At 37.3% G+C, this 16246-nt stretch overlaps 1 protein-coding gene across 1 annotated transcript in view; it reads right to left on the reverse strand.

The window, feature by feature from the left end:
• The window catches only part of GMCL1 (germ cell-less 1, spermatogenesis associated), a 48566-nt gene that overhangs the window by 5356 nt on the left and 26964 nt on the right, over positions 1-16246 (reverse strand). Inside the window, exons 10-13 of the mRNA XM_060026430.1 lie at positions 15484-15553; positions 10578-10653; positions 5224-5369; positions 3056-3143 (exon numbers count right to left, since the gene is read on the reverse strand). Of these exons, the coding sequence (XP_059882413.1) occupies positions 3056-3143; positions 5224-5369; positions 10578-10653; positions 15484-15553 (380 nt within the window). The remainder of the gene's footprint in view (positions 1-3055; positions 3144-5223; positions 5370-10577; positions 10654-15483; positions 15554-16246) is intronic.

Here is a 16246-nt window from a genome sequence, read left to right on the forward strand (position 1 = left end):
ATATGTTCAATAAGTAAAAAAAAATATCAGAAACCAAACAAATGAAAACTAAAATAAATGATTTGTTTCCACTTATTATATTGGGAGAAGGACTAGAAAGAATGATACATTTTGTTGCGTATGCTCTCCTGTACTACTGGAGGGAGTGTAAGTTGACAGTAGTTTTGGAGGGCAATTTGGCCATTAGAAAATATATACACCGGGCTTCCCTGGTGGCGCAGTGGTTGAGAGTCCGCCTGCCGATGCACGGGACACAGGTTCGTGCCCCGGTCCGGGAAGATCCCACATGCCGCGGAGCGGCTGGGCCCGTGAGCCATGGCCGCTGAGCCTGGGCTCCGCAACGGGAGAGGCCACAACAGTGAGAGGCCCGCGTACCGCAAAAAAAAAAGAAAAAAGAAAAAAAAGAAAATATATACACCATTTATTTGACAAGAACTCCACTTTGTGGAATTCATCTTCTAAAAAATCAGAAAAACATATAAAGGTACATGTACATTTTTTATAATAGTGAAAAAAAATCAACTTTATCCAAAAAAGCATTATTTAAATTATGGTATATCTAAAATAACTCTTATGCAGTAATAAAAATGATGTTGTGGATATATATTTATTGACAAGAAAAGCTATCTATATACAACAAAGTGGAAAAAGAGCAGGCTACAACATAGTTAACAGTAAGATAAAATTTTGGAAAAAAGATATAGGCGATGAAAAAAATATCAGCGGTGTCATCTCTCAGTGGACTATGTATGATTTTTTTTCTGCTTATTTTTATTTTCTATTTTTCTATAACAAATGTCTATAAGCTACATAAAACACATATGCAACCCCCCAACTAAAATCCTTCCATAGCTCTCTAACAGAGCTCAGGAAAAAGTCCAAACTCCATCCATAGCCCATCATGCCCTGGCTCTACACCTACTGAACCCTTCCTCTTCCAAACCTCTACATTCCTTGAATGACCCATGTGCTGCCTTGCCTCTATCTTTTTAAATTTATTTATTTATTTAATTTTGGCTGTGTTGGGTCTTCGTTGCTGCGCGCGGGCTTTCTCTAGTTGCAGTGAGTGGGAGCTAATCTTCGTTGAGGTGCACGGGCTTCTCATTGAGGTGGCTTGTCTTGTTGCGGAGCACAGGGTCTAGGCGCACGGGCTTCAGTAGTTGTGGCACGTGGGCTTAGTTGCTCCATGGCATGTGGGATCTTCCTGGACCAGGGCTTGAACCCGTGTCCCCTGTATTGGCAGGTGGATTCTCAACCACTGCGCCACTAGGGAAGCCCCCTTGCCTCTATCTTACTCATCATCTGAGGCTTGGTTCAGGTATCCATTCACTTTTCAACTTGTCCAGAAGAGGTTTTCCCTGAACTGTGTCTCTGCCCCTCCCCCAATAACCACACCTGTCCCCAACCCCACAGTAAAGGTTAGAGATGTCTCCCTCAACGTTACACACTCTTTGAGCCCATCCCTCTCCTTCTACTTAGCTATATAAGCTCCTCTTTATTTCCTCCACTCCTAGCATAGAACCTAGCATGAAGTAGTAGGGACACAAATGTTTGCTGAATGAACAAATCAAGGAACACTAGGAATACAACTACTATCTTGGCCTGGTGCTTTTTAATTAAGTCTCTGGCTGCTTTGAGCCATGACAATTCTTTTTTTTTTTTTCCAGTATGCGGGCCTCTCACTGTTGTGGCCTCTCCCACTGTGGAGCACAGGTTCTGGACGCGCAGGCTCAGTGGCCATGGCTCACGGGCCCAGCCGCTCCACGGCATGTGGGATCTTCCCAGACCGGGGCACGAACCCGTGTCCCCTGCATCGGCAGGCGGACTCTCAACCACTGCACCACCAGGGAAGCCCCGACAATGTTTTTTAATGAAGTTCCAAGTTGAAGGTAAACATAGATATTGTCCATGCAGCTCAAGAGGGTGAGAGGGACCAACAGAGAATTCCAATGGAGGCAGATTTGAATCTTCTTATGTATCTACCCTCTCACTTACACCTACCACACGACAGAGCTCCCTCTCACTAAGAGTTCCAACAATGGTTGAGGAGCCTCTGTAAGAATGCTGTTAAAGGAGTTCTCATACAGGGTAGGTGAGGTCAGAACTATCACTTCAAGGTTCCTTGCAGTGCTAAATTTTGATGTTTTATGAGAGTCTCTTCAGTCTGAGGAAAACTGCTAACTTCTAATAATTTATGTGAACCATAGGCTCCAAACCCTTTATTAAAACAGTATGTCCTTTGGAATGGTGGTTAGCTTTACTAGAAATAAACAGCCTTGATTTTTAACAGCTCTCGTTTTACTTTTTGAAACTGGTTTACTTTTTCATCATGACATTTTGAAACTTCTACATGCATGTGATTTATGAAAAAACAAATGGCTTTAGAGATAATTTTGGGAACATTACAGACATCTGTCATTTTAGAAACCTACTGTGCTAGAGGATAATGTTCACTTAATATCTAGGAGCTATGGAGATATACTGGATTGTCTTTAAGATATGTTATTACTGTATAAATAAATGAACACATGGAGAAAACAATTAAGATTCATAACTTTGTGAAGCTCATGTTCAGGATGAATAATTATTTCCTTATTGTCAGCTCTGCCCCTCAAATCAAATTGGTTTTCTTTTTTTTTTTTTTTTTGGTATGCGGGGCTCTCACTGTTGTGGCTTCTCCCCTTGCGGAGCACAGGCTCTGGATGCGCAGGCTCAGTGGCCATGGCTCACGGGCCCAGCTGCTCCGCGGCATGTGGGATCCTCCCGGACCGGGGCACAAACCCGTGTCCCCTGCATCGGCAGGCGGACCCTCAACCACTGCGCCACCAGGGAAGCCCTGTTTTCTTTTTATTATTATTGTTTTTGGTCTTAGTTACACTTCTGGTAGAATGGAGTAAATTATGCAAAAGTGAACATGGTACTTCCATACTTACCTTCAAAAAATTCTCAAACCAATCTTTAAATCAAACATTAAATCTACTTAAGAATTTTCAAAAGAGGAGTCTAAAGGCAAATACTATAATGAAAAAATTAACAGAAAAGTAATCAAACATACCTGGTCCTTTTCAAGTGTAAGTATTTGATAGCCAGTTGTTCTACTACATATTAGTTTTCCACTACTATCAAAAGAAGCCAAACGTAATCTAGAATTAAAAACACACACACACACAAAAACTAATGATTTTTTAAAGCACGTATCAATTTAAATAAGCCCTACCTTACTTTAATAATTACTTTTTTCTTCCATATTCTTTTAATTTTTTAAAATCTTTAAGTCTTTTATTTGTTAAGAATTTAAAGTCTTTTCAAACTATAAACTGATTCCATTTAGATTTACAAGCTTGTGCTATTATACATATCTGAGATATAAAAATAATTTATAAGTATGCCTTTAAAAATTAATTAATTAGGTTACAGCAGGTCTTAGTTGCAGCACATGGGCTCCTTAGTTGTGGCATGAGAACTCTCAGTTGCAGCATGCATGTGGGATCTAGTTCCCTGACCAGGGATCGAACCCAGGTCCCTTGCATTGGGAGCATGGAGTCTTAGCCACTGCGCCACCAGGGAAGTCCCCAAGTATGCCTTTTTTATTGTGATAAAATATACATAAAATTTACCATTTTAACCATTTTTAAATGTATAGTTCTTGGCATTCAACACATTTCACACTGTTCTGTAGTCATCACCTCCATTCATCTCTAGAACCTGTTCTTCTTCCCCAGCTGATACTCCGTACCCAGTAAACATGAATTCCCCATTTCCCCTTACCTCAGCCCCCGACAATCACCATCCTACTTTCTGTCTCTATAAACTTGTCTACTGTATGTACCTCATGTAAGTGGAATCATACAGTATTTTTGTTCTTTTGTAACTGGCTTATTTCACTTAGTGTAATGTCTTCAAGTTTCAAGCTGACATGTTATAGCACATGTCAGAATTTCCTCCCATTTTAAGGCTGAATAGTATTCCATTGTAGGTATACATCACATTTTGTTTTTCCGTTCATCTGTCAATACCTGGGTTGCTTCCACCTTTTAACTGTTGTGAATAATGTTGCTATGTGTACAAATATGTTTGAGTCCTTGCTTTCAATTGTCTTGGGTAAATAACCAGAAGAGGAATTCCTAGATCATTTTGGTAATTCTATTTAATTTTTTGAGGAGCTGCCACACCATTTTCCACAAACTAAGCACCATTTTACATTCCTACTAGCAATGTACAAGGGTCTAATTCCTCCTCATCTGCACCAACACTTTTGTTTTGTTTTTGATATTAGCCATCCTAACGGGTGTGAGGTGGTATCTCACTGTGGTTTTGATTTGCATTTCCCTTATGATTAGTAATGTTGAACATCTTTTCATGTGCTTATTGGTCATTTGTATATTTTCTTTGGAGAAATGTTTATTTAAGTCCTTTGCCCATTTTTGAATCAGGTTGTTTTTTTGTTGGGGAATGTTAGGAGTTCTCTATATAGTCTTATCAGATATACAGTTAGCAAATATTTTTTCCCATTCCATGGGTTGTTTTTTCACTTTGTTAAGTGTCCTTTGACACACAATTTAATTTTGATGAAGTTCAACTTTTTTTGTGGTTGTTGCTGCCTGTGCTTTGGTATCATACTGAAGAAATCATTGTCAAATTCAATGTCATAAAACTTTTCCCCTGTTTTCTTCCAAGACTTCTTTTATGGTTTTAGCTCTTATGTTTAGGTCTTTGATCCATTTTGAGTTAATTTTTGTGTATGGTATAAGGTAAATATATGACTTTTAAATAATCCGTTCATTAAGCTATTTTCCATTTTGTCAGCATCCTCTCCAGAAAAATATTGCCAGCTCAACTATTAGGCAAAGTTGGACATCTGAAATCCTATAGAAAGTTAAGGAAAATACCAGACATGTTTTCCTCTAAGAATACCTTGTTGTATTTCCAGTTTAGACCTTTTATTTTCTAGGAATAGCAGCAAGGCAACAGCTTCAAGCCCAGTATCAATCCTACACCATTCATATTCCAGCCCATTCTTTCTTCCTGACATACTAGATCTGGGTCTTATAATTTTGATTATTAATACATTTTGTAGGAATGGAGCTTTATCATTTCCTTGCAGTTTCATATATATTGTATCTTACCAAAGTTCTACTATTGTTGGTGTAAATTATGGTTTTATTTCATTTCTTATAGTTCTTTTAGAGTGAGGAAGAGTGGGGTGGGAAAATCTCATCCTACCTAAATGCTATGCTCCTTCGAGGTTGTAAACTGACAGATCCACTACATGGCTGATTCAGTGTATTGCGTTTGAAAATGATGTATCGATTGGTGTAAGTTACAAGCAGGTCAAAGCCGAAGTTAAAACCTGTCCACCGCCAGCAGTACTAAAATACAAAGGAGAAAGATTTACTTCAGTTTATCATATTAGCAAGTCAAAAATAAAAAGTTCAAACTGTCTTTTCTTTTTCTAATTCATTTCAAGTATTTCTGTCTTATGGGTCCCTACTTTTTGTCAGTGCCTTAAGGCTTAGCACACACAATATATCTGTGATATATATACAAGGTTTACCACATAGACATAGTATATATCAAAGCCAGCAAAAGCAGCCTCTATGATCATTATTCCTTCAGGTACTTTCCTAATATTGTCTCTTCATGATCTGTTTCATCAACTCTCCACATTTTATCATAACTAATATGTTAAACTAATTAGTTTATCATAACTAATATGGCTTAGTTGATAGTTATAAGCTATACCAACTCTAAGTAGGTATAGTTTAGGGGACTAGGAGTCTAGATAGAGGTAGTAAGAATCCGCTAAAATTTTTCCTGCTTTAAAAATACTCTGAAATACCTTAAGTGATACCTTGTGTGATCCCTCTTATATGTAAAATCTAAAAAAAAATATGTACTAAAAAAAAACAAACCCTAAGCTTACTGATACAGAGAACAGCTTGGTGGGTGCCAGAGGCGAGGGGTGGGGAGTGGGAGAAATGGGTGAACTGTTTTTTTTAGTTTAAATAAATTTTAAAAATACCCTAAAATACCTTAAGTAACTAACCAACAGATACACAACTGAGTTATTTTAAATACCATCATGAGGTTCACAAGTTTGTTTATTCTATCACCTAATAGTTAATGAGAGACTATTAAGTAAAGTGGCATTGTATAATGAAGTAAAGTTAGGACTTCAAGTGTTTGGTTGACCCTCTGAATTACAACATTAAATCAAGAGTTCACTGATATTTATTGAGCACATATTTTGTGCCAGGTACTGCTCCAGCCATTAAAGAAATGGCAGTAAAGAAGTTTCTGCCCTAGTAAATGTATATTTTAATACGTGTGTGTTTGTGTGGAGGAGGAGATGAACAACAAACATGAAATGGGATGGAAGAGGACAGAATAGAATGCCAGGAGAGAGTGACAGGGTAGGGGAGGTGGGCTGGCAGCTGGGGAGCCTGTTGGTTCAGGCAGGTGGTCAGGGAACATCTCTCTAAGGAGGTGCTATGAGACTAGGGTCCTGAGTCAACTAAGGAGTGGATGGGGTAGCTATCTGGGGAAAAGTGACTTAGACAAAGAAAACAAGTACAAAGTTCTGGAGGTAAAAACATGCTTGGCATATCTGAGGAACAGCAAAAAGGCTACGTGGCTAGGGCAATAACTGAGGGGGACGGAGGCTGGAGATTAGTTCAGAGAGTCAGTCAGGGGCCAGAAAACATATGGCCTAGAGTCCACAGTAGGAAAGAGTTTGGATTTCTTCTAATTGTGGTAAGAGGCTAACGGAAAACTTTAGGGAAGGATGTAACATGATCTAACTTGCATTTTAAAAAGATGATTTTGGCTGCTGTGTGGAATACAGAATGTATAAGAACAAGAGTAAAAACAGGGAGAGCAGTTATGAAGCTACAACAGTCCAGGCAAGAGATAATGGTGGCTTGGACTTGGGTCGTAGTGGTAGATGTGGTAAGAATATATTTGGGGGACTTCCCTGGTGGCACAGTGGTTAAGAATCCACCTGCCAATGCAGGGGACATGGGTTTGATCCCTGGTCTGGGAAGATCCCACATGCTGCAGAGCAACTAAGCCCGAGCGCCATAATTACTGAGCCTGTGCTCTAGAGCCCATGTGCCACAACTACTGAGCCCGTGCACCACGACTACTGAAGCCCATGCACCTATAGCCTGTGCTCCGCAACAAGAGAAGCTACTGCAATGAGAATCCCGTGCCCCGCAAGGAAGAGCAGCCCCCGCTCGCCACAACTAGAGAAAGCCCATGCATGGCAACGAAGACTCAATGCAGCCAAAAAAAAAAAAAAAAAAAAAATTATATATATATATATATATATATTTGGAAGATATATATTCAAAGGAACTTCTTATGGACAACAGATATGGAACAAAAGAAAGAAGAACCTGAAGTGTGGAGCTTATGCAGTGGATGAACAGAGGGGTTATCTATGGGCTGGAGAATACTTGGGAAGGAGGAGTTTGGGAATGAAAATCAAAGAGTTCAGCTGGAACCATTATATTTGAGAGGCTATTAGAATTCTAAGAAAGATGTCAAGTGAGTAGCTGGATACAGGAGTTAGGAATGGTGTAAAGTCATGGGACTATAAGAGATCACTTAGGAGTCAGCATAGAGAGTACAGATATGGAAGAAGTCCAAGTGCTGAGCCTCCAGTCACACCAACATTTGTTGAGAAAGAGAAGGATCTAGCAAAGACTTAGAGGGAGCAGCCAACGAAGCAGGAGGAAAACCAGCACAGTATGCTGTCCTGGAAGTCAAATGGAGAAAATCTCCATGGAGTGAGTGAAGAACTCACTTGTTGCCAAGAACTTTCGGAAGACTAAAAACTACTCGACTTGGTAATGTAGGAATCACTGGTGACAATGGCACAGCGTTTCACTTGACTTTACTGGAGTAAATGAATTGGAGTGGATACAGGCAACTTTTTTCAATGAATTTTGCTTAAAAAGGGTGCAGAGAAATGGAGTGGAAGCTAGAGGGGAATGTGAGTCAGGGAATGGTTTAAGATGGGGGATGCTGTAGCATGTTAATATGCTAAATGAGAATGATACAGAAGAGAAAAACTGATGATGCAGGAGAGTGAGGTGATGACTGTAGGAGCAAACTTTTTGAACAAGTGAGAAGGGATGGGGTCCATTATAAGAGGAGGTGGACTAGGATAGAAGCAGACAGTTCATCCATTCTAGTAAAAGGAAAAGCACAGCACACGGCTGCAGATGCAAGGAGACTGGTAGTATTGTTGGTAGGAGGATGCACAGATTCTCTTCCTACTGCTTTTATTTTCTGAATAAAGAAAGAAGCAAGGCCAATGGAAAGAATAAGGGTGGTAGCATTGCCCTTTTGAGAAGGTATGAGTTACTCCAGGAGTAGGAGGATAAATTCACTAGGGAAATGTAGGAGGATCACCATTTAGCACTAAAAACCTGCTTGAAGTTTACAGTTACAACATTCAAGTGAAACCTGCTGGGGTTTGTATGGTGTTTTTCTTTAGTCACATTCTTTGGATGGAAGCAGGCATGGAATGCATGGAAAGGTGGGATTTAACAAGAACTGGGGTTTAGCCTGGTGAATTTGACTGAGTGAAAAAGGGAAAAAGGAAGTTAAGAGTATAAGCCAGGGACCAATTTTTTTTTCACCTTGTATATTGTTTTTAATTAATTGTTACCTACAAAAGTTCCCAGCCTTAATTTTGCTCAATAACTTTTTAAAAATAAATTTATGTATTTATTTATTTATTTTATGGCTGCAATGGGTCTTCGTTGCTGCGCACCAGCTTTCTCTAGTTGTGGCAAGCAGGGACTACTCTTCGCTGCAGTGCGCGGGCTCCTCACTGCGGTGGCTTCTCTTGTTGCGGAGCACGGGCTCTAGGTGCACGGGCTTCAGTAGTTGTGGCATGTGCAGGCTCAGTAGTTGTGGTTTGCAGGCTCTAGAGCACAGGCTCAGTAGTTGTGGTGCACGGGCTTAGTTGCACTGTGGTGTGTGGGATCTTCCCAGACCAGGGCTCGAACCCATGTCCCCTGCATTGGTAGGTGGATTCTTAACCACTGTGGCATCAGGGAAGCCCTGGTCAATAACTTTTTAAAGTTAATTTTTATTGGAGTATAGTTGCTTTACAGTGTTGTGTTGGTTTCTACTGCACAGCAAAGTGAGTCAGCTATACATATATACATATATCCCCTCTTTTTTGGATTTCCCTCCCATTTAGGTCAGCACAGAGCATTCAGTAGAGTTCCCTGAGCTATACAGTAGGTTCTCATTAGTTATCTATTTTATACATAGTGTCAATAGTGTATATATGTCAATCCCAATCTCCCAATTCATCCCACCCCAGCCAGGGACCAATTTTAAGATGGAACATAAAATATAAGTCAAGTAAAGAAAGAAGTAGGGATGTGGTGAGAGGGTAATGGGGAAAAGATAGTAAGAACAATGTATTGTACATTCTAGTGGGGTTAAAAAGTTGTTGGGAGTCCAGGTACTAGAGGGAGAGTGCTAGAAAGATAACACGAGGTGGAGTCTGCAAGTGGTATGCTTAAAATGGAAATTTTGAAGAGGGTACATGAATTAGTGATACAAAAATTGAGGATATGCTTATAAGACATTGGTTCCTGAGGTAGGGTAGAGCACAAGATCACGGAGGGAAGGAAGGTCAGGGAACAGATGCTAAAATCACCAAGACTGATAAGAAGAGTAGGGAGAAAGAAAGCCAGCAAGCCGAGCGAATGATGGCCACAGTCAGAGTAGTGAGTGGTGCAGAAGTATGCACTTCAAAGGAGCTGTGATTCAATGACGATGAGGGTGGAACAAGGTCTGGAAGCGACAATAAGGAGGACTAAGGAATAAATAAGATGCTATTCCTCTTTCATACTCTGAAATTATGAATGCAAACATAAAATAATGAAACTTTCAAAATTAAAGTTAAAATTAGGGAAAATCTGGGAGAAAAATAACCAAATGGTTATCTAAATTAGGCTGAACTGTTTTCAAAGATGAAAATTACAATTAGGGTAGAGTTTTTAAAAAAATGTAGTTCATGTCTCGTTAGTGGCTGTAAAATCAATTTAATGAGTCACAATCAGTTTTTTAAAAAAAATTAAGTAGAAATACATCTATAGGACAAAGTAGCTGTAAGCACTGTTTTGTAATACTTTTGTTTCACTTATATGCATTTGTACTGGGTGTTAATGACATACATAATTTTTAATGTGGGTAGCAATCAAAGCGTTTGAATGTCTTTGATCTAGGGTAACTGTAAAATAGAATTACTTTTAAGACTATGTAACAGCTCCCATTTAACGTCTTATTTATCTTTATTTCTGGTTTGCTGAGGGATCTTCTCATATCTCATATCTAGACCCAGAAAGTTCAACAGTCTCAGGGAAGGCTGAATAATCAATCACCACTGAGTATGTAACTCCTTGCCCAGGAGATCATGCTACAGAAACTAATCCACAAAAAAGCTCTTCTGAGGTATAATATGTATCACGATTGTTATTGAAAGTATATTTTGCACTAATAGTACAACAATTTGTATAAGACTATTAAGAGTCACAACCCATACTTACTTCACCATCTTTGGCAAGCTTTCTACCACACCTCATGCTATTTCCCTCTAGCTCTTCTTTATTGATTTCTTGAGGCCTAGAAATATATACAAAACATGAAATCTCACAGAAAATCAGCAACTAATATTTGAAAAATAACTGTGAGTTACAACAAGAGAAAAACTTTCTACTAGATTTAAAAATAAAATTTTGTAGTACAGATAAAAATCAAAATGCAATGATAAAATCTAGCCCATTACCTCTGCTAAATAAAAAAAAATTTAAATCTTTAGTGTTTCATTTATTGCCTTGACTTCTAGAATACTTTTACTAGGGCCCAGTGAAACCAGAGAAGAGGGGGAAATAATCTATGAGAAATTCTGCTTACCGAGAAAATAAAACACTTAAAAGTCTAACTACTAAGTAAAATTAAATTAAAATCTATTATTTAAGACGTGACTTGGTATCACCTACCATTTGATATTATTGTTTCGCACACAAGCCATTTTTTAAAGTAGTACAACTATACAAACTCAGTATTTAATAGAAAACAGCTGTAGAATTTTATCAGTTAATCTTTACTTGGCCCTCTTACTTTAAAAACCTTAATCAACTAAGAGAAACACTGTTATTTCAAGATGTAATAATAAAATGACATTATTATTAGCTTAGAATTCCAAATGATAAAATACATTCATTCATATACAGCATTTATTAAGTACCTAGATACCGGGGCCATCTTCATCATCATTATCTAATAAATATATTGAAACAAATACAATACATAAAAAATAATGAAATGGAAATAAAACTAATAAAACATATCCTTGACATCCAAGAGCTCAGTCTAGCAGGGAACTAGACATAAGCAATAAGATAATAACGTGGAGAGAACTGATGTTAACAGCATGAAGAAGGCACAGATTTATTGCCTGGGATTAAGAGTGGGGATAATAACAGAGGAAGTATTATTTGTGCCTGAGAGGGAGTTTGTTGGGGTAGACGTCAGGGGTGAACTCTATGCAGAGGAAGGGCATTCCAGGTAGAAGGACTAGCAAAAAAGGACCGGAGCATGAAAGGGTACTAAATGTATGAAGAACTTAGTGCAGCTGGAGCCTAAAATGAGCATGAGAGGAGATAAAGCGAAAGGCATTTGGGACAGACTGTTGAAGGGCCCCACAGGCTACGTTCACAGGAGTTTCAAATTTTCCTGTAGATAAGAGAGAGTTCCCATGTATTTGTTCTGTTACTTTAAAATTTTTTCTTACGAAAACTTTCAAACATATAAAAGTAAATAGGGACTTCCCTGGTGGCACAGTGTTTAAGAATCCACCTGCCAATGCAGGGGACACGGGTTCAAACCCTGGTCCAGGAAGATCCCACAAGCTGTGGAGCAACTAATCCCGTGCACCGTAACTACTGAGCCTGCACTCTAGAGCCCGTGAGCCACAACCACTGAGCCTATGCGCCACAACTACTGAAGCCCACACACCTAAAGCTTGTGCTCCGCAACAAGAGAAGCTACCGCAGTGAGAACCCTGTGCACCGCAAGGAAGAGCAGCCCCCACTCGCCGCAACTAGAGAAAGCCCATGCACGGCAATGAAGATCCAACGCGGCCAAAAATAAATAAATTTAAAAAATAATAAATAAATAAAAGCTTTGCTTAAAAAAAAAGTAAATAGTACAATGAGCCAAATTTTCTCACCATATAGGTTCAATAATCCTGTTTTAGTTTTACTCCCATTTCTCCCCACATCCCTCCCAACTGTTTATTATTGAGGCTGACCCTCCAGACATCATATCCTTTAATCTGTAAATATATATCACACATAAAGCAATAATCCCTAACTATCATCTAATGTCCCTGGTCTTATTTAAGCAGGGAAGTGAAATCATATTTCTACTTAGGAGGCTAATCCTGTTGGCAATGTGGAAAAGCGTTTGGAAGAGGAGAACCCTGGAGGGAGACTTTACTAGATTATAACCTAGAGTCAATGGAGTACACTGTCTTTCTCACTTTAGCAGCCCTACAGTAGCGAGCAGATACTCAGTATGTGTGGAAGAGAGTGCTTCATTAGGGGCAATACAGTCACATACATAATAAGAATGCAAGAAAGCCACTTATTCTAACTCAGTCTCTTCGGTGAGACTCTATATTAAACTCAAAAAGGATACAGATGAGAAAAATCTTGAATAATAGAGAACATCCAACACTTAAAAACTGAATATACAAAAGAAGTAGGTAGGATGGTTTATAAAACATTTCATACATTACAAAATGCTTCAAATCTGAATTCCAGTAAATAATTAACTCTCATTTTTTGGAGGGGTCTCCTATTTCAACAATCTTACTGTATTTGTGCAAGATAAGTATGCTATGAATATATTTGGGAAAAGATGGGATATAAGTTACAAGTAAAGTAGAAACTAAGAACCCTGGATAATAATCTTGCAATCATTATCTTAAGTTTATAGAACCCTTTCACACACTCACTGTTTAGCTATAAACACAACTAGGCTATTATTTTAGGAAGTTCTTTAGTGTATAAAAATAAATTAAAAGAGATCAGGGCAGAAAAAAATTTAAATGTAAAACCTTTTTATGTACTCACAGGTGGACTGTCTCTTCACGCTGCCTATACCAAGGAGCTAGTATAAAGATCAAACAATAAATGTGGAAGTACTTCACTGAACTGCACAGCACTACACATTGAAAGAACAGATAATATGCTTTCTCTTAAAATGAAGACAGTACATAAATATTTTCTAGAGGGGTCATATGCTTTTGATGAAGGCACCTGTGTAACCAGATGGGTTAATTCACCTTATGCTCAAGTCTTCAAAAAAACTATTACAGGGGACTTCCCTGGTGGTCCAGTGTCTAAGACTCCACGCTCCCAATGCAGGGGGACTGGGTTCATCCCTGGTCAGGGAACTAGAGCCCGCATGCCGCAACTAAAAGATCCCACGTGCTGCAACTAAAAGATCCCGTGTGCTGCACCTAAAGATCCCACGTGCCGCAACTAAGATCTGGTGCAGTCAAATAAATAAATAAATAAATATTTTTAAAAAAAGAACTTAAAAAAACAAAACAACCCCTATTATATTAGTGAGAATTTGACAATACTGCCACAAATGAGAAAATTGGCTTTACCTATACATATATATGAAGATCATGCTTTATGAAAGTATTATTCCAGGTAATATTTCAATAGCTTAAAAGAATATCATAACACTAAGTGAAACAAAGTATATCAATTATTCAATTTTACTAATATATAGCAAGTGACAATACAAACATTGTTATACTAATTGACCAAAAAGATAAATATTTATAATATTGATAGTTATAGAAATATAAGAATAAAAGCTGATTACATGATCTTTTTCTCTAACAGCTCTTGACTTTAATACTGTTACTGGTTTTTCAACATAATGAATACATTTAAAAATTCATAGCAAAATCCATATACCTGTGGTCAATTAATCGACAACAATGGAGGCAATAATATATTAATACAATGGAGAAAAGACAGTCTCTTCAACAAGCGGTGGTGGGAAAGCTGGACAGCTACATGCAAATCAATATGAACACTCCCTCACACTACATACAAAAAAACTTCAAAATACTTTAAATACCTAAGTATAAGACATGACACCATAAAACTCCTAGAAAAGAACATCGGCAAAACATTCTCAGATATAAACTGCAGCAATATTTTCTTAGATTAGTCTCCCAAGGCAAAAGAAATATAAGCAAAAATGAACAAATGGGACCTGACCTAATCAAACTTAAAAGCTTTTGCACAGCAAAGGAAACCATAAACAAAATGAAAAGACAACCTAGGGAATGGGAGAAAATATTTGCAAATGATGTGACCTACAAGGGGTTAATATCCAAAATATATAAAGAGCTCATACAACTCAAAAAAACAAACCACCCAATCAAAAAATGGGCAGAAGACCTAAATAGACATTTCTCCAAAGATGACATACAGATGGCCAACAGGCACATGGAAAGATGCTCAACATCAATAATTATTAGAGAAATGCAAATCAAAACTACAATGAGATGTCACCTCACACCAGTCAAAATGGGTATCATCAGAAAGTCTACAAATAATAAATCTGGAGAGGGTGTGGGGAAAAGGGAACCCTCCTACACTGTTGGTGGGAATGTAAATTGGTGCGGCTCCTATGGAAAACAGTGTGGAGATTCCTTAAAAAACTAAAATTAGAGCTACCATACCTAGCAATTCCACTCCTTGGCATATATCCTAAAAAGATGAAAACTCTAATTCAAAAAGATACACGCACCACAATGTTCATAGCAGCACTATTTACAAGAGCCAAGACATCGAAGCAGCCCAAGGGCCCATCAACAGATGATTGACTTAGGAAGATGTGGTATATTTATATACAATGGAATATGTATTACTCAGTCATAAAAAAGAATGAAATATTACCATTTGCAGCAACATGGATGGACCTAGAGAATATCATACTAAGTGAAGTAAGTCAAACAGAGAAAGACAATTATAAGATATCACTTATATGTGGAATCTAAAAAAATAATACAAATGAATCTATATAAAAAACAGAAGAACTCACAGACAAAACAAACTTATGGTTACCAAAGGGGAAAGGGAGGGGTGGCAGGATAAATTAGGAGTATGAGATTAACAGATACAAACTACTATACAGAAAATAGATAAGCAACAAGGATTTACTGTATAGCAAAGGGAACTATATTCAGTATCTTATAGTAACCTATAATTGAAAATAATCTGAAAAATATATATTATACAACTGAATCTCTTAGCTGTATACCTGAAACTAACACAATATTGTAAATTAACTATATTTCAGTAAAAAAAAAAAAATTTTTCTTTTTTAATGAACAATGCTATGATGTACCATACTTACCCCACCTCACTGTCTTGTTCTGCCCGGAGCATAGCAAACCACTGCTGTTTATACACAGAAGATAGCCATTCTAAAATGTAAAAATACATATAAGAATAATAAGAAATATGTAAAAACATAAAGGATTTAAAAATTTTAAGAAGCTGATAAAATTTTTACCATTTTAAAATTCAAGTTTAAAACAGCAATAAGTAAAGCTGGTAATTTGTATTTTATAAACATGCTATAACGATACAGCTTAATGATTTTTAAAGTGGTAAATGTTATCTTCCTTTGCTTTAGGATAGACTCTACTTAGATCACATACATTTAAAACTTTAGTTAAAAGTATATTCTTGTATTTAATAATTTCCTTTTCATAGCTGATACTATTTTTCATTTGTAAGAAACATACCAAAAGTAATATTTTCAGTTTTAACAAAAGCTTTAATAGCAAACTGAATAATGGATTGTTCCTAAATTAAATTATCTAAAAACAATTAATGAGAAATATACCATCTCTAAATTATTAGATGAATTATGCAACTCAAGAAATAATTTTGACACGATTTAGATAACTATTATAATTTAAATTATTGCAAATGGAATATAATAATTATAGATATTCTTCCCTTTAATAATAAGCATATAATTTTTCCACAAAATGAGACTGTGGAAGCTGAAATTTTAATTATTTTACATAAAACATGGATTTATTAAAAATATAAGCAGAACTGGCTTAGCACCATATTTATTTTTTGCTCTTATTTATTCCCAACTAAAA

This window comes from Delphinus delphis, chromosome 12, assembly GCF_949987515.2.
Source record: "Delphinus delphis chromosome 12, mDelDel1.2, whole genome shotgun sequence".
Lineage (NCBI taxonomy): Eukaryota > Metazoa > Chordata > Mammalia > Artiodactyla > Delphinidae > Delphinus > Delphinus delphis.